At 36.9% G+C, this 18673-nt stretch overlaps 1 protein-coding gene across 1 annotated transcript in view; it reads right to left on the reverse strand.

Moving 5' to 3' along the window:
- Positions 1 to 18673, reverse strand: part of Prex2 (phosphatidylinositol-3,4,5-trisphosphate dependent Rac exchange factor 2) — a 298856-nt gene that overhangs the window by 145715 nt on the left and 134468 nt on the right. Inside the window, exons 19-21 of the mRNA XM_046428586.2 lie at positions 8580 to 8665; positions 5478 to 5614; positions 2904 to 3021 (exon numbers count right to left, since the gene is read on the reverse strand). Of these exons, the coding sequence (XP_046284542.1) occupies positions 2904 to 3021; positions 5478 to 5614; positions 8580 to 8665 (341 nt within the window). The remainder of the gene's footprint in view (positions 1 to 2903; positions 3022 to 5477; positions 5615 to 8579; positions 8666 to 18673) is intronic.

An 18673-nucleotide genomic window follows, 5' to 3' on the forward strand; every position in this document is an offset into this window, starting at 1 on the left:
TAAAATACTTACAATTTACTGAGCTATTGAGACAACAGAGGTGCCTTTTGTTATTTATGACAAGCTCCTTTCAACCACATACTAGTAATGTGTTCATGAGGTGATTCTTAGTGAGCCCTTAGATAACTTCAAAAATGGGGGCTGACGGTCAAAGGAATCAACCATGCAATTAGGGGTCTGGAACTTTCAACTCCACCTGCAGACCTCTGAGTGTAGGGGGTGGGTTGAGATTAAGTTCAGTTACCAATAGCCAATGATTGAGCCAAACCCATTACATAATGGAACCCACTAAAAAACAATGCAAGTTGGAGAGCCCCCCAAGTAGATAAACATATGCATACATCCAGAGGGGTACACATCCCAAAACACTGGGGACACAGCTCCTGTGCTTGGGACTTTACCAGAACTCACCTTGTGAACCTGTTCATGTTGTATCCTTTATAATAAATTAGTGATAGTCAGTGAAGTGTGCTTCTGAGTTCCATGAATCATTCTAGCAAATACTGGATCTAAGAAGAGGGTGTGAGAACCCCTGACCTTAAAGCCAATTGGTCAGAAATACAGGTGAAAACCTGGAACCTACAAGGGCATCTGAGGAGAGGGCAGTCTTGAGGGACTGAGCCCTTCACTTGTGACGTCCATACTAACTCCCAGAAATAGGTGTTGGAACTGAATTACAGCACACCCCATTGGTATCTGGAGAGTAGGAGACTTGCTTGGTGTGGGGGGAAAAAAACCCCACACATATGGTGTTAGAAGTGTTGCCAGTAAAAACTGCCCAGAATACAGAACTCTCTAGCTGTACTGGTTTGAAAGAATCTAATGGTATAATAAAAATAAAAATGTCCAGAGACATCCACCAATAAGATGAGTGGACAACAGGAAAATAATTATAAAGGAGGATTGTTTTTCTGTGAAAAAGTTCTAAAATAAAAATTCAAGGTATCTGTCAGAGGCAGACATACATGCAATTGCTTCAGCTGCTTTTGGCAACGCCTCTGGATAAAGCAATTTGCTGGATTGTTCAATTGAGAAAACAGAAATAGCAGGAGAATTTATCCAAAGACCTCTCTCTCTCTCTTCTTTCTCTTTTCCCATATTAGTTTGCCTCTTTCCTTACTGTCAATGTTAGAATACAGTAAAAGTTACTCAAATCAAGAAAATATTTTGAAAGGGACTATGGACCTTCCAGACCAAGGCTTCTACATTTCAATAAACATGTAAATTTTTTCAAAATGAGGATGGGCTAAGGTTCTGCTTTTTTTTTTTTTTTATTGATACCACAGATTGAACCCAGGGACGCTTAACCACTGAGCTACATTCCCAGACCTGCCCACCCCACTCCCCTCTTTTCTTAGTTTTTATTTAGAGAGGGTGGCACTGAGTTGTTTAGGGCCTCTCTAAGTTGCTGAGGCTGGCTTTGAACTGTCTCAGCCTTCTGAGCCACTGGGATCACAGGTGTGACCCACGTGCCTGGCTGAGGTTCTTCATTTTTTTATGATAACTGGAATAGCAAAATCTAAACAACATTCAATCTGCTACCTATTGATTTCTAGTTTTCCCAGAACCATTTGTTAAAGAGACTATCTTTTCTCCAGTGTATGTTTTATGGCACCTTTGTCTAGGTAACTGTATTCATGTGGATTTGTCTCTGTGTCAACTATTCTGTTACATTAGTCTCCATGCCTGTTTTGGTACCAATACCATGCTGGTCTTGTTATGATAGCTCTGTAGCATAATTTAAGGTCTGATATTGTGATACTTCCAGTTTCACTTTTCTCACAATAGCTTTGGCTATTCTGGGTCTCTTATTTTTCAAAATGACTTTCATGGTTGCTTTTTCTATTTCTATGAAGAATGACATTGGGATTTCAATAGAAATCGCATTAAATCTGTATTGCACTTTTGGTAGCATGGCCATTTGATAATATTAATTCTGCCTATTCAAGAATATGCGAGATCTTTCCATCTTCTTCAATTTCTTTCTTTAGAGTTCTATAATTTTCATCAGAGGTCTTTCACCTCTTTTGTTAGATTGATTTCCAGGTTTGATTTTGTTTTTGTTCTTTGTGGGTTTTTTTGTTGTTGTTGTTTTGGTTGTTTTTTTGTTTTTGTTTTTTTTTGAGGATATTGTGAATGGGATCATTTTCCTAATTGTTCTTTTAGCTGATTCATATCGGTGCATGGGAATGAAATTGATTTATGGGTGTTAATTTTATATCCTGCTACTTTGCTGAATTTGCTTATGAGTTCTAGAAGTTTTCTGGTGGAGTTTTTTGGGTCTTCTAAATATAGAATCATATCAGTGGCAAATAGGAAAGATAGTGGAATGATTCTGATACAACTTTCCTATATACATATATGAATACGCCACAGGGAATCTTGACATTGTGTACAACCACAAGACTGGGATCCTAATTAGAATGAGATGTACTCCATGTTTGTATGAATATATTGTTATACTCCACTGTCATGTATAACTAAAAAGAACAAAAATAAATAAACAACATTCAATTCCAAATAAGGAAACGTGACATAACTCAGGATTGAATCCTCACTTTATCACTTAACCAGAATGGGTAAAACCCTTAACCTACAAAGACCTCAATTTCTAGAAGGTTATGATCATACCTACTTTTTTTTAAAAAATGTTCTCTTTTAATGATTAAGTGAGATAAGCTATGTAAAACATTTAGATGATGCCTAACAACCAAGATATGACTATGACACATTAGGCACAAGCTATTACTGCTTGCTTATGTGACATGACATCTATTTGGTGATAATGACTTAAGATTCAAAGTCATGTTTGGAAGATACAAGACCTTCAACATTAGCAAGTAGATACAGACAGAGTAGAAAAGAAAACTATTAAATCAAAGGGAGAAAAAGAAGAAACCTACCTTCAACTTTGCAGTCAAAAGCATCCCCTGGTTCATCTCCAGGAGGTTTGGAGTTAGATTTTTGGAGGTCTTCCTGAGCACTCTCGATGCTATTATAAACCCACTGTATGGAATCTTGCTGGAAATGAGGGGGGAAAAGAAACTTCAGAGGTAATGAATACTACATCCTAAAATGCATATCCACTTCATAAACTTGCTTTAGAAGAAGAGTTGCCCTTCTTATTTACTACTCTAGTTTGTTTAGAAATAATAGAATTTGAAAGAGAAAGACAATCAACATCAGAACGAAAAGTCAATGACGATTTAACAAACTGACTTTTTTTCAAGCTTAAATTATCATCCAAAGATATGTTTTATGTAAATTTATCTTCCAAAGCTTTGTTCCAAAGATATTTTTTAAATAGGATGTATTTCTCAAATGTCTTACTTAAACGCCTCAAGTATATCTTAAAATGAGTTATAAATTACATCTTAAAAATAAGCAAATGTTAGATGGACAGTTTGGAAATGAATCAATTTTCTATCTCTGTACAAACCATTTTAAATGCCCCCAATAGTCACCTTATTTTAATACATTTAATGCTTCTTTGAATCAAACCAACATGAAAATTGGGAGAATATCTTTTATCTCATTGAGTTTCTAACTATCTTTAATCATTCCATGTCAAAAATCATCTTGTATTTTTATAGAAACAGTAGCTCCAATCTTACTTAGAGAAATGAGAGAGATGAAATGGCTACCAAATAAATGCTTCAAGGGTAATATTACTTCAAGGTTTATACTTTTCTTAGATAAGATGATAAATCAAATCTTAACTGAATTACTGAAGTGTGATGTAATCTATTTTTTCTCTTGCATCACAATTATGTTTATTATACTGCTATAAATCATTAAAATGATAGTTAAGAGCTGGGGATATAGTGTAGCTTTGTAAGTAGAGTATGTGTTTAGCAAGCAAAAAGCCCTGAGTTTAATCCCCAGAACCAAAAACAAACAAAAGCATGCTAGCTAACTTGGTCACTTGTTGTGGCCACCAATGAGCCACACCTCCAATACCCACACCTTCTGTAGTTCCTTCTCACTCTGAACCTTGGCTTGGCCTTGTGACTCCATGTGTCCAAAAGCAAGCACCATCCAACTAGGGGGTAATATTCCTTCTGGAAATCTACACACCACACAGAAAAGGAAATCCTGCTGGAGACTTGAAAGGGAAACCGTACATAGGCGCTCTGGAGGACAACCTGCCACATAGGGCAAGAGACCATGAGGAAGGGAACCCAGGCACCCAGTAAGGTCCCAGTTGAACACAATGACATAGGAACCACTAACCAGTCAAATCAAGAGAAATCATCAATCACTGTTGTTTTAAGCCACTAAGTTTTGGGGTGGTCTATTTTATAGCAACGGATACCTGAGAGAGTGCGTTACTCAGTGAATTTTTCTGTCCATTTTTTCCTTTTAAAAATTATTTCACTGATTAACACTCCTCCAAGAAGGTACTGATAAAGAGGAAAGATTTGATAATTTCTTAAAGAGTCTTTCAGAAAATGCATTCAATCATACAGCTTCTTAACAAATATTTATTGAACTACTATCAATCAGAGTAACCTATGAGTTCATGTGTAAATTCCAATTTCCATGCTAGTTTTGACCTTATTAGTAAGCAAAATTGATCGGTTCTTTCCATGTAAGTTCAAAATTTTGCAGAACATCAGTCCTGGCCTATGAAAACAATCGCCAATATGAGAACACTTTCATATTCTCAAATCCAGAAAAGAGCATTCCACCACGCATGACTATTAAAAATATAAGCCCTATCTAAATTTCCTTCTGCATCTAGTTGATTAAATTGAGAGAAATTTTCTCCTATAGTCCAATCTTCACTTTTTCTTCATGAGATAATGAACTTTGCTTATGAATTAGGATTCCAATTTCATCTCGTTGTGGCCCTTATGGATCAAAAAAAATAATGATTAAGTTTTAAGTAGAGGCAAGCACATTTTGGCATTCTCTTTTAAAAGCTAACCCAGTTTCCTAAATAAAAATATCCAAAAAAATCAACCACACTCTATAAAACCCACAATTTCAACTTTTTCACAGAAGTCTTAGGATAAACAATATATTTATAATTCACATGTACATACACAATGATCATTATTATATTCTAAAGTGATTCTAAGACAACAGCTCAATTCTTTGGATTTCAATTAGATAAACTCTTATCAAACAAAAATGAGGGCTGGGGATATGGCTTAGTTGGTAGAGTGCTTGCCTTGCATGCACACAGCCCTGGGTTCAATCCCCAGCACCACAAAAAGGAAAAAGGAAAATGAAAATACCCAACATCACTTTTTAAGCAACTAATAAGACTATAACAATAAGATACAACCATTTAAACACAGTCAACTTTGATTAATTATGCAGATAAAATAGTCACTATGGGATTTCCAATGCTGCGTTTAAATTCACTTAGAAGTGGAAACTACAAACATCTCCAGTACTATCCTAGGCTGTCCCCTTGGTCTCCTTTACAAGTTTGTTTTCAGATCCAGATAAACTGAAGAGCAGTTTACCTTCATTGGTCGCCTGTATTTCCTGCAGGCTGTAACATGCGCAATGACACTGGCGTGGGTCTCTTTGCTGACATTGATTCCATTTACTTTGATAATACACTGTCCAGGGTGAAGACCAGCTGCTGCAGCTACAGTTCCTTTAAATACAAATGCGGAAAATTGCCAAAAATGTATCTGAAGAATAAGATTCATCTTTATCATATATAGAACAATGAAAGCAATTTTTAAAATATAATAAGGGCCTAGCTAATATACTCCTAATAAATTCGGTTCTGATAGCAATTCTGTCTCAACGTTTTTCTGCTTTTTAACTCACCATTCAAACTGTGATTAAAAAACATTTTCCCACCTCCCTAAGAATTAGTTTGAGGGAATATTTCAAAGTGACCTTTAAAATGCTAATCAGTTATTTTCCTTTTTAAATGTCTAGTCAATCTAATTTCCTAATATACATCTATGTAATAAAAACTACAAAAGCCAGAAACATATGCTTATCTTTCTTTACAGAGTCCCTAAACATTGAAAGAGAACTCACTATTTTAAAAGAATGTCAATAATTTAATATGAACATAAAAAAGAAAGAAAAAAAATTATATATATATATATATATATATATATATATATTGGTGGCTCAGGGGATTGAACCCAAAACCTCACATATGCTAGGCAAGCACTCTACCACTGAGTCACATTTTCAACCCCTAAAAATAAATTTTAAAGGCAAAAATCAAGTCAATTAGCTACTGTGAACAGCCTGGATGTTTTAAGAAAACATAAGTGTTCAGGAACCAGAGAATCTGTGGAGAACAGAGCAGATACTATCAATTTTTCAATCACTTTGTTTGCATAGGTACAGATTTAAATACAGACATGGCATATTCTAGCCAGCGAGTTAAGGTCTCTCTGAACCTTCCAGTGATCGATATTGGATACTCTGAGCAAAATCAACATTGAGAAGGTACCACTGAAAAATAGAATATATGTAATTCTCACAAATGGTTGTAAAAACTAAGTGGTAGGGTGTGACTGGAGGAAGTGGGAATTGGGACATGGCACGGGGGTATATATTTTGTATCTGGAGAATGAAGTCTCTCTCTCTCTCTCTCTCTCTCTTCCTGATCACCATGTGAGCTGCTTCCCTCTGCCACACTCTTCTGCCATGATGTTCTGCCTGACCTTGAGCCCCAAGGAAGGGAGCTGGCCTTCTATGGACTAAGACCCCCGAAATCCTAAGCCCCTAAACAAACTTTTCCTTCTTCACAGTTGTTCTGGTCGGGTCCTTTAGTCACAGCAACGAAAAATCTGACCAAAACACTCCCCAAAATATCTAGGGGTTATTCAGTTATTCTGCATTGAATTGAGTCTTGGGGGAAGGAAGGACATTCCCAGCAGAGAAAATAGTAGGAAGGAGGGAATGGAGTGACAAATCACCTGGACATGTGGGGGTGTGAGCGCAGAACTGGGCAGGAGGGTGTGAAAGAGAGAGAAAGGGGAAGCAGAGCAGAGCCCCAGGGAGAAGCCCTCAGCCTCTGAACCTTAAGACACAGAAGACCCTGAAGGCCTTGTGTCTAAGAGCCAGAATTAGTGAGGTAAGAAAAGAGAAGTCAGTCTTGGGAGATAATTTTAAGAAAAAGAAGAAGGACCTAGCTGATGAAGAACACATTTAAAAAACTGCTGAGTAGTAACAGGGGCCCAGTGAAGACAAGACAGGCCATCAGGAACCACAACCACAAAGCTGTTCAGGAGAAGGGACAGAAAGGTTCATCCGAGTCTGAAATCCAGTGGCCCGGATGTAGGTAGGCAAGAGGACCTCTGGTCACACTGCAGAGAGTGGGCTGACTGCCGTGAATCACTGTGAGAACAAGGCTGGGGAGGCCTCTCTGCTTTGACCACATAACATCAGTGTGAAAAGAAACCAGAAAAACATCTTTTCATTTAATGCACACCGGAGAGGGCAAGCACAGAAGCATTTGTCTTTTGACTCTATCAGAAGCAGAAAAGCGTAAGAATCAGACTTTGACCAACCTCATCACTAATCTCCAAAGACAGAACCTTGCTCTTTAGATGATGGTAGACCTCAATTCACTCAGGATTTCAGTGACTTGCCAGTACTGGTAATGTGAACAACTCTTTTTTGGGGAGGGAGGGGGTGGGGGGTTTGTGAAAATGAAGAGATTTAATATCTAATATCCCATTTCCATTTGATAAAATTGAATGAGTTATTGAAACAGTTTTTAACAGTGTTAAAAAGAGAACAGACAAGTTTTTCAAGTATGACAGATTTTTATCATAATATGTATAATAATTAATCTTATAATCTAATAAATGTCTAACTAAATTTTATTCTGATAGCAAGGCCCTTTTAAAATGGCCTCTCTAATGTTTGAGTGATTATATTAGGATGCTTCCTGTTTCTCAGCACTAAAAGGTATTTATTTCCCCCTTGTTAGATAAATACATGGCTTCTCATGCTTACAGAAATACTTCCAGCTACAGCAATTGGTTATTTATTATGTTTAGCAATGTGGAAACTGTTATTCCATTCCATTCTTAGTGTCAGTAAAACAAAAAAAAATACATAACAACATGTCAATAGATGACTTGTCTTTCAAAAATTCGAATAATATACCAAGTTTTTAATCACCATAATTATTTAATTTAAAATGCATTTTATGGTGAAATGTATCCAAGGTTCATAAGAACACCTAAAGGAATTAAATAGAAACAGGTTATAGAGCCCACAGATCACCTGGAAGCCTCAAAACTCATATCTCTGAATTACGAAAAATGAATTAAAAAAACCAATTACTTGCAGTCAAGAAAAATACAAATATATAACCTTAAAATCATCAATACTCTTTGGTTTAAGCTGAATTATACATAAGCATTTATCCAGGATAAATAGATCAGAATTTCTGAAGAGATTTCTTTTAAAAATTTTTGTTTCTAGAATGTACTACCATTGAGTTAATACAGTGAAAATAAGATTAGTGAGAAAATTCCCAGCAACATGACTATGCATATTTTAAACATATTCCCGTTCTGAATGGAATATCTAACACATGCTGGAAAGCTCTTTACCAAGCAAGATGAATTTCTTACCTCTTCCTACTGCATGTACCACAGAAGGGCCAAATCCTCGGATCTGGAATCCAAGCCCATCAGCTGAATCTGGGATTTTCACAGTCCTAATATCAACCAGAAAATAAGGTAAGACGAATTTTAAATGCCACGATTGGTTAAAATAGCACTCATCTACACCTTTATTCACTCTTTCAATAAATACATGTGGAGGGTCCACCACATGAAAGACATTGGCTAGAAGCCCTGGGAGATAAACTTGGTCCCTACCAACACAAAAGCATATGGCAGGTACACAATACTTAATTTCTAAATTGAACACAATCATTACATAGCATATCCTGAAAAGGGGTCAGAGTCTGGGGGCAGACAAACCTCAATCAGACTCTTGAACTTCTCTGATACAAAGCTTCACTGAAACTGTTTACAGAAAGATACTGCTGTTAAAACTTACATTGCAGGTTATCAGTGAGGATTAAAAGAGACACTGTTGATAAACTGCTCTGCGCGGTGCCATGACCTAGTTAGGTACTTAATACAATGGAAGCTTCTCTCATTAATTTACTGTTACAAAGAAAGAAAGGAGTACCTTATGAAATTTCTTGGTGAATATTAATATAACAGAAACACAATGTTAATACGTTTCTACCTGTTGGGAACTTCATCAAAGAACACTAACAAAGAACAAGTTATAAAGAACAGAGCTGTCAAACACTACATCAAAATAATTAAAGAATCTGATTAACTTTAGTATTTATGCAGTGAAATTCTAAAAGAATTATACATCAAAAGGAAAACCTGAATTTTTCAAAAAAGGGAATATTTCTGATAAATCCACACAGAAAAAAAAATATGAAGGGATGGAAAACGTGAGTCAGCTGTCATGCCAAACCAGTGAAGGATGTTCAAATTGTTACTAATAAATGAGACGCTCCACAGAAGGAAGCCAGAAATCAGATAGCAACAATGCAAAGCAATGAACACCAGATAAGATGTAACATCACAACAATAAAAATGAGTACAAAATAGATGCAGTAGATGGCAAAACCAAAGAATACAATGCAATAAATTTGGATGGATAGTACTTGATGTCAAAGAAACAACATTTTTCCAAAAGATTAATTAATTATGAAATAAATGTTCACAGCTCTTCAAGGGCAGGTTGGACAAAGTCTGACATTAGATACAGCTGGTGGAAGTAGTATAAGCAACACTCTATGCCTAGAAAACTTGAGAAAGCCATAGATTCCATTTAGGCAATGATAGCAAAGGTTGCATCTGCAACCTCACATATAACCTAGGCAGGCATTTAGTGATAAAAATACAAACTGTCTGTTCTAGGGAAACTTTGAAGTATTATTATAAATCAATTTATACAGTATGAAGTGACCTGCATGTATGTGGAATGGAGGTCAGAGAATTAATATGCCCTTTATCTCTAAAGACTCTTAGGTGTACAACACTATATCCATTTCCTTTGAATCGCACACAGTTAATAGTGTCTGTCAATGATACACGGTGAATTTGCATAATACTGAAAATGAAAGATAACAAGAAAAAAAAGATCATAAATACATTTTCTGGTGAGCATGAAACAAAAATGGCCTACATATTATGAATAAAAGTTCATTTGTACTGAAGTAACTTGGGAGTTTTCAGGCATGATGAATTACTCTTGCTTTCAAATTAATGTAATTTACAAGGGCCCCTCAACCCTTTCCGAGTAGGTTTTCTGTCCTTCTGATATTGCTATGTAAGGCTGACTATCTTCCAGAAGATCATTATGTTTTTGTTAACAAAAAAATGTACAAAAAAAAAAAACATAAGATCCACTTTTAGGGGAAATGGTAGAATTCCACAAATAAAATGATCTTGTGAGAAAATGTTTTCCTGGTAGGAATATTATATTGCCTATTAAAAAGAAGGATTAAATTTATACAAGGGAAATGTTCTATTTCCTGTAGAAAATAAGTCGGCTAAATCATCTGCTACATAGGCTTCTGAAAACTTCCTTGATATTATCAAGTATAAAATACAGTTTAAATCAAAAGAAAGCTCAGTTGTATTTACTTCTCATATTTTTGCCTTTTCTCCTCCAAACAGGATGCTACTTAAATTTTTCAAAAGCTATTTTAAGAAAATCTAAGAGGGCCACACAAAAACTTCCATGCAGCTCTTCCTGAGGTCTCTTGCCCTCTAGATCTGAAGTGAAGATGACCCCTCAGGGTAGCCTTGGGAGCCAAAGGCAGGAGAAGGGAACTATGATGTAAGACAAAAGGAACTTATTGGAAAGAGCAGAGATCTTCCCACCTCTATCCAAATCCCCTCCATTTGTACTTTAAGAGTGTGAGAAATAAATCCTGCTGTGCTGAGCCATTGTGTGCATTCTGTTTGTAGCCCACAGTAGCTAATTCAGTTCATGGATTTCCTAAGAAAAGTGACCTGTTCTCTTTTATCAGAAAATTCACACAAGACAGAAACATGCGTTATCACCATTCACTCTCACATCATTTAAAGAAATTGGGAAGAAACCGAAAACAATCAGGAATGCCTTATCAAGCAGGGATATCACAATGAACACTAAGAATAAAGTAAATCTTTATAATTATCTTTAATATGTCACAACTTTCCAAAAACACTTGTAATGATGGGGTAACTACCAATTTACATAATTTGGATGTTAATTTTCAAATAGAAATGTTAAATTTAGTATTGATAATATTTTCAAAACATTTGATTCCATTAATAATAGATAAAGCCGCACTGTGGGTCTGTGCACATTGGACTACAGTGGAGAGTGTCTTTGATTGTTATAACTAGTTGTTGGGAGCTTCTACTGGCATTTAGTGGGTAGAGAATGGGATGCAGGTAAACTTCTACAGTGCCCACAGCATGTCCTCAAGGACGTTGTTAATGCAGATGAGCATTTTACTTCACCAAAGATTTTCCTGGATGGGAATCAGCATAATTGTGCAAAGAATATGTACACATCATGCAATAAAAATTGTGATTTCTCACATTAAATGTCACTCTGGCCTATTTACACTGGTTAAATATATTTTCTAAAATACCGTACTACAACCTTTTTTCCTATTCTCTTAGTAAATTTGCGTGACCATTCCAAACTTTCTCTGAAAGACAAATGTATGCATGTGTATGTGTATGTGTGTGTTTATTAATGAGTGATTTATAGTACTCAATGGAATAAAGACTCAAAGGTTATACATTTCAAAAAAAAGAAAAGAAAAAATGAATATACCATCTTCAAAAAAGTTTTTAAATACAACACAAAATAGGTCCTTTTTATCGTTAAATACAAAATTTATTTTTTGATAATGAAATCCTAGTATTTCCAGGCCTTGCCTTTTAGGAATGGTCCTTTCAACTCAATTTTTCTAGGCTTTAAATGAGACATAAACCAAAATATGTTCTTGATATAATAAGCAATGGAACAAATGAAATGAGAAAATGGGTAAAAGTACCATGTATGGTATCACAAGAGTCCTCACTATGTATTAAACCCCTCACTAAGCTCTTCATGTACCTAAAATTGCGTAGTGTCTTGGCAGCTCTGTGCACAAGCACACCTGTGCCCATCTTATGAACGCATATGCTAAAGTGAACATCGAAGTGAAGTAAAGTGCCACATTTAGCTGGTAAACAGAGAAAGAGAGGGTTGCACCTCAGGTTTCAAATACCATGCAGCAAACACTGAGGGACAGGTAAGAGCCCCCTGTCCCAGATCTGCTCTCCTAGCACTAATTCAAGGATGGGGATTTGCCTCTGTCTGTTTAGTTTGAAGACAGTGGCCTCACACCCATATATTAGCAGTTAGAAGGGTGTTCTCACACCATATGTCAGTGCACCAGTCAATAGTTATGGGGTTAAACCAGAGAGAAAAAGGCAAAGCCTTAATGCTTACTAATGATTGTTTCTGGAATTACTACTCTCTTATCCCTTTCTTATCTTATTCCAGTCTGCCTCTCCCTGTTAAAGTTCCTCAAAGTATCAGGAAATAGACAAGTGGAATAGCCTCATCCCAGGCAGAGCTGGATTAAGGGAGAGGAAGATCATAGTTAGTTTAGAAGGAAGACATTGTTGTGGTTCTTTGCTGCCCCCTAGCCCAGTCTTCCTAAATTACTAACTTTAATTAATGGTCACACTCTATTAGACCACCTGATAAGTTACTGGTGGAGCTAAAGCATCCATCAACTTTAATGATTTCACACTGCCATGAACAGACTTACTAGGGGGAATCTGGACCATTAGACTGCTCTTTGACTCAGGTAAGCTACACACAGTACCTCCAGCTATTCGTGATTATATATAAATATGCAATATTTTTTACATGTAACAATACATTTTAAGACAAGGAAGAATACTATATGTACCCAAATTTTTGTAAGCAGTTAAAAAAAATCTTGGTTTTGAAGTGATAAGTATCATTTATCTGAAAATCAATGAAGTCGCTTATTGATAAATGATATAAGTAATATCTGAACGGTAATTGTGGCATCATCATGGTACATGAAGACAATGCATTAAGTACTTTATACATATAATCTCAATCAGTTAAACAAGCAGGGCAAATCTGACTAGGTAATACTAGTACACTGATGAAAATGATTTTCAGAAGAAAAGTCACTCAATTGCAAGTTTACCTACAATATGTCTTCAAAAAACAGAACACACAGCAGTATATAAAGCATGGCGCCACGCTGTATGTATAAGGTGGTAGATATATGCGTTAACATTTAGAAAATACACTACACCCTAAATTTCAAAAAAATAGCAATTTATAGGTGATAAGACTGTAAGAAAAATATTTCCCCTCAGAAAAATCTGTACTCTCTTACTTTTCTACAATAAACATGAATATTTTTCTAATCATAGGTAGAAAGATGATAGGTCTTTTTACAGATATATTTTTTTAATTAATGAGCATATTACCAAACATATAAAAGTCTTGAGCGTCTCTCAGGCTAGATATGCTCTTATGAGCACTGAATTAAAAATGGAGTCTTGGGCTAGGGATATAGCTCAGTTGGTAGAGTGCTTGCACAAGGCCCTGGGTTTAATCCCTAGTACATACCAAAAAAGAAAAAAAAAATGGTGTCTAATTACCTCAGAGCATCAGAAAGTCTGATAGTTTTGTAACAGTGGTCTTCTTTATGCTTTGAATATAGGTGTTGGTATCCTTCCACTGTACTTATTTTTAAAATGAACATGTTTCTTTCTCTTCTTCTCCGCCTACTCCTCCCTAATCTCTCCCTGTGGCTAATCTCAGGGAAAACAGCATTACCTTTCTTCCCCATGCTCCACAGAGTTATCTGTCCTTGAGTACACACCCACCATAGGAATGAAGTAATCCAGACTTTGGGGATGGTACCAGAAGATCTCAGAAATGACTATCTCCCAAATTAACATGTGAATTAAAACTCCAACTCAGAACACATGGAATGTAGCCTTTGAGTCACCTCTTTAAAGGCCCTCTGTTCCTGCTGATGGGCAGAATCACAGCCTCTGGAACACGAGTCGTCCCCTGTGTTTCTCCTTTTCTGGCAAAGCAATAAATAAACTTCTTTTTCCCCTCGATTTCCAGTAAACCACGTCCTCATTATTGGATTGGCGGCCTCACAAGGACTGAGCTTTCAGCAACAAATTGGCACCCCAGGTGGGACCCAAGAGCAGCCCCCCACTCCAGCTTTCTTGGGCAGGCCTAGCTCTCCAAGGAACCCCACTTCCATGCTGAGGATGTAAGGCAAACTTTTCCTGAGAGCTGACTACTATAAAGTTAGGAGACAGGTAAGTGGGTGTACCTCCGGTCGAACCAAAAGAGGTATTCTAGTGAGTAAAAGAAGGGACTGAGGGACTGTCCCCAGCAGCTGCTGAAGCACTTTTTGCTTCAGGGAACCCCTGCCTTCCTTCCCTCAACTATATGGATTGCTCCATGTTGGTCTATTTGAGAAAAAAGGATGCAGTAAAGGTGTCATACCTTGACTGTTCGGTAAGTTCCATCCCCTTTACCCGCACCGAAACCTTTCCCTTTGTGAAACCATCTTGTCCCTCTTCGTGGGGACATCTGTAGTACCAATGGTATAAAAGTCAGAGCGGGAGTTGGGCACTTGAAGGATTTTCCTGTCTGGTCTGTTTTAAAGGATCCCATCTGATCAGCCATGGTTCGGGAATCCCCTCTGGTTGTCTGTCTGTGTTTCTGTTTTGTTTCTATCAGTTACCGTCCCTTTTAAGACATGGCCAATACTGCACTGATTATACAGGTAGTCTCTTGGAAAAGATTGGCTGGCCAATTTAAAGGTTCCTATTTGTCGGACTTGGTTTTGGGGCTCCTCTCTGTTGTCTCTCTCTGTTTTTTTTTTTTTTTTTTTTGGTATGATCTTGCAATTGGAGCTGGTCTGTCAAAGATAAATTAAGTTAAAGCTTGTCTGAGATAATGTTTTATTGTAACGATCTGGCTTTTGAATAGCTTTCTGGATTACTGTACAATTTTGCAATTGAAGTTGGTTGGTCAAAGGTAAAGTTAAGTGGAAGAAATTTATACATGCAGGTCTGTGTTTTAAAGGTTCCTTCCTGACTGTCAGCCCTGGTTTTGGGATCCTCTCTTATCTATCTGTTTTTGAGGTTTTGTTTGTTTGTTTGTTTTGTCTGTTACTGGGCCCTCTAAGACATGGGGCACACTGCATTGATCTTAGTGGAGTCTCTAGAACACAGAGATCATGGCTGCATAGGCCACCTATAAGGATAAGCCTGACTATGAGAAAGAGGGTTTACTGTAACACAGCTTGACCTTTATATGGTTTTTCTGGATTATTATACAATTCTGAAGTTAATGTTAGTCTATCAGGGGTGAAGTCTATGAAAGAGATTCTGTATGCACAGGCATTTATGCAGTTCCATGATAAGGGGTCTGAACAGTCAGGAACTCATTCAAGGTGCCAAAATGCATTGCCTCTGGGTCACAAGGAGAGCAAGCAGCTCACCAGCCCTAAAATGGGAGGAAAGCTGCCTGGGCTATAGAAAAAATGGCCACAGAGAACCTGGCCTCTGCCCTGCCTCCCAGCCCCTTCAGCCTCTGTTGAGTGGAAGCTGATGGCCATAAATGATGTGGTTTCAGCACTATTAGTATATGACCTGGAGACAGGAACAGTCTCCCCTTTAGGATCTGACAGGATGCCCCATTTGGCCAGGGGATATCCATCACTGGGACAAAATGATTCAATGCCTTGGGAGACTGGCAAAATAAATAACTGCACCCAGAAAAGAAAAAGACAGAAACTACGGCCAACCTGTGTTTTTAGGCAGCCTCTGCAAAGGGATCTTCAAGGAAGCCTAAAGAAAAAATGGAAAGGATCTGCTGGGAGCCATTAGCCAAGTAGGTATGACAATTTCCTTGCCAGCGTACCCCATGTTGCAGTGACATTGAATGTAGGTGACCTTGCTCAAGGACCAAGGCGGATTAGGGCATTCCAGGTTTAGGTTCCAGGTTTAAGGTTTAAGATTATTCCTGCTGGGAATAGGGCGTATCCTGCTGCCTGAGTTCCCCTTGAGTTCTCACGGGATTTAGACAGTATTTTTTGGGAGACAGATGCCCAGTGGAGGATTTTGGGCAGAGAATGTGGATTTGGGCAGAGAACGTGGATTTCCCCAGAACGTGATTGTAGACGGCTGGTGTGAGTTCGGGAATAAAGAGTTGCTGTTTGAATCTACAAGCTGTGTGGTGGCTCGTGATTGTGTGCCCAGCCAGACTGCGGCATTTGTGCCCAGCCAGACTGCAGCAAGGATCTGCCCCATTGCTCATCAATACCTAGTATAAGGAAAAGGCCCCCAAAAAAGCCTCCCAACACAACTCTCAGTGGGGAACTCACTTAAAGCTGATGGCATTGTGATACTGATTACTAGAACAGCCTCAAAAATATCATGTCTTCCAACCCCTTGAATGTAACCTGACAGAAAAAAGATTAAGGCGCAATTTTGTATATGCTAGATTTTCCAACCCTCTCCTAAGAGGAAATCTGTTGTATAAAGTAAATGCACAGATAAAATTCACAAGGACTATTTCAGAATATGAATTTAAGAGAAAGATCCAAAAATAGAAGTTATAGGTATGGAAATATATTTTAGTACAGAAAATTAGAAGGTAAAAGAAATGTTTATGGATGCTAAAGTAATTTTTTCTGGTAAAGTAATATTCTTGGGCTAAAGTCAAAGATAAAAGAGGGCAAAACTAAGGATGCAAAGTTGTGAATGTCTAAGGAAGTTGCAGAAAATCTATGGAAGGTAAATCTCAAAAAGTTTGTGTTTGTGATTAAATTGGGTATAATTAGCTCAGTTGACGTTAATGTTCTGATATGAGGCAAAGTCTAAAACACTGATCTGCTCTTATCTATCAAGATAATTTTCTTGTACTTGTTGGGTTTTCTTTCTTGGGGAAACTAAGTCTTAAAGAAATTGGGGTTTGTACCTATTTGAAAGTCATAACTGATTACTTTGAAACTGGTTAAACAAACAACGGTTACTTAGGTTATGACAATATAGTAACACCCTAATATATGTCTCAGCCTTGTCTAAGTATTATATAAAAACTTATATAAGTTTACTGGTAAGATAACCAATAAGTGCTCTTCTCTTTTTATACATTGTATCTGACATAGAAGGGTCACACTGTCATTTGAAGACCTGTCTTGTATCTTTTTGTTTTGACTAAGTCTATTTCTGATCATTAACAGTTTCCTGAATGTGTAAGAGATTTAGGGGTCTCCTTTGATTTTTTGTTAACCTATGCAGACCTGTGATTACTGTTACCATACCAACACTCCTCAAATTATTCCATAAAATAGAAAAGGAAGGAACCCTTCCAAACTCATTCTATGAGGCTAATATCACCCTGATACCAAAACCAGATAAAGATACATCAAGGAAAGAAAACTTCAGACCAATATCCCTGATGAACAGAGACACAAAAAAACTCTCAATAAAATTCTGGCAAATTGAATACAAAAACATATTAAAAAGATAGTGTGCCATGATCAACTGGGGTACATCCTGGGAATGCAAGGTTGGTTCAACATACGGAAATCAATAAATGTTATTCATCACATCAATAGACTTAAATACAAGAATCATAGGATCATCTCAAAAGATGCAGAAAAAAAGCATTTGACAAAATACAGCACCTCTTCATGTTCAAAACACTAGAAAAACTAGGGATAACAGGAATACACCTCAATATTCTAAAAGCTCTCTATGCTAAGCCCAAGGCCAACATCATTCTAAACGGAGAAAAACTGAAAGCATTCCCCCTAAAAACTGGGACAAGACAGGGATACCCTCTTTTACCACTTCTATTCAAAACAGATTGCCAGAGCAATCAGACAGATGAAAGAAATTAAAGGGATACAAATAGAAGAACTCAAATTCACTATTTGCCAACTACATGATTCTATATTTAGAAGATGCACTCTGGATTATAAATTGTACTTTAAAAGTTGAAGTCAGTTAAAGTTACTTAAATGTAAAGCTTAGGAAAGCACTTTGCCAAGTTGGCGTTCTCCAAACTAAAATTATGTGCAGCAAAAGTGCCAAATTTATATTAAAAAAAAAAAATTGGTTGGTATTTATTCATGTCATTGGACGTTTTATAGCTGGATAAAGTAACCTGTTGTTAATAAGTTACATATACAATTTTGTCTTACTCGTCACAATAAAATTAATATTTAAATGCATTTTTGGAAAATAACAAAGACAGCCTGATCTGTTTAAAGGTGACATTGTAAAACATGGAAGTATTCTGCCATTTTTTTCCACAAAAAGAAGCTGAAAGCTCTCTTAGCCTTTCTTTGATTCATGTTTCAGATATAATGTTGTATTGTGCTATTTGTAAAGAGAGATAAGGCTCTGCCTCCATGTTAGAATGCTCGAAAATAAGCTAGACTTCAGCTCATTTAAAACTGTTTTCAAAAGATTGATTTCTGTTGTAAAGATGACTGATCTCAGACAGGGGATATAATGTATAAGTAAAAGTTCAAGATTATGAAAGTCATTTTTCTTGCTTCATAGCTATTACACAAACTGAATATGTTTTTGCTCTACTAATTTCA

This window comes from Marmota monax, unplaced genomic scaffold (assembly GCF_021218885.2).
Source record: "Marmota monax isolate L192 unplaced genomic scaffold, Marmota_monax_Labrador192_F-V1.1 WCK01_AAM20220418_F8-fsc00044, whole genome shotgun sequence".
Taxonomy (NCBI): Eukaryota; Metazoa; Chordata; class Mammalia; order Rodentia; family Sciuridae; genus Marmota; species Marmota monax.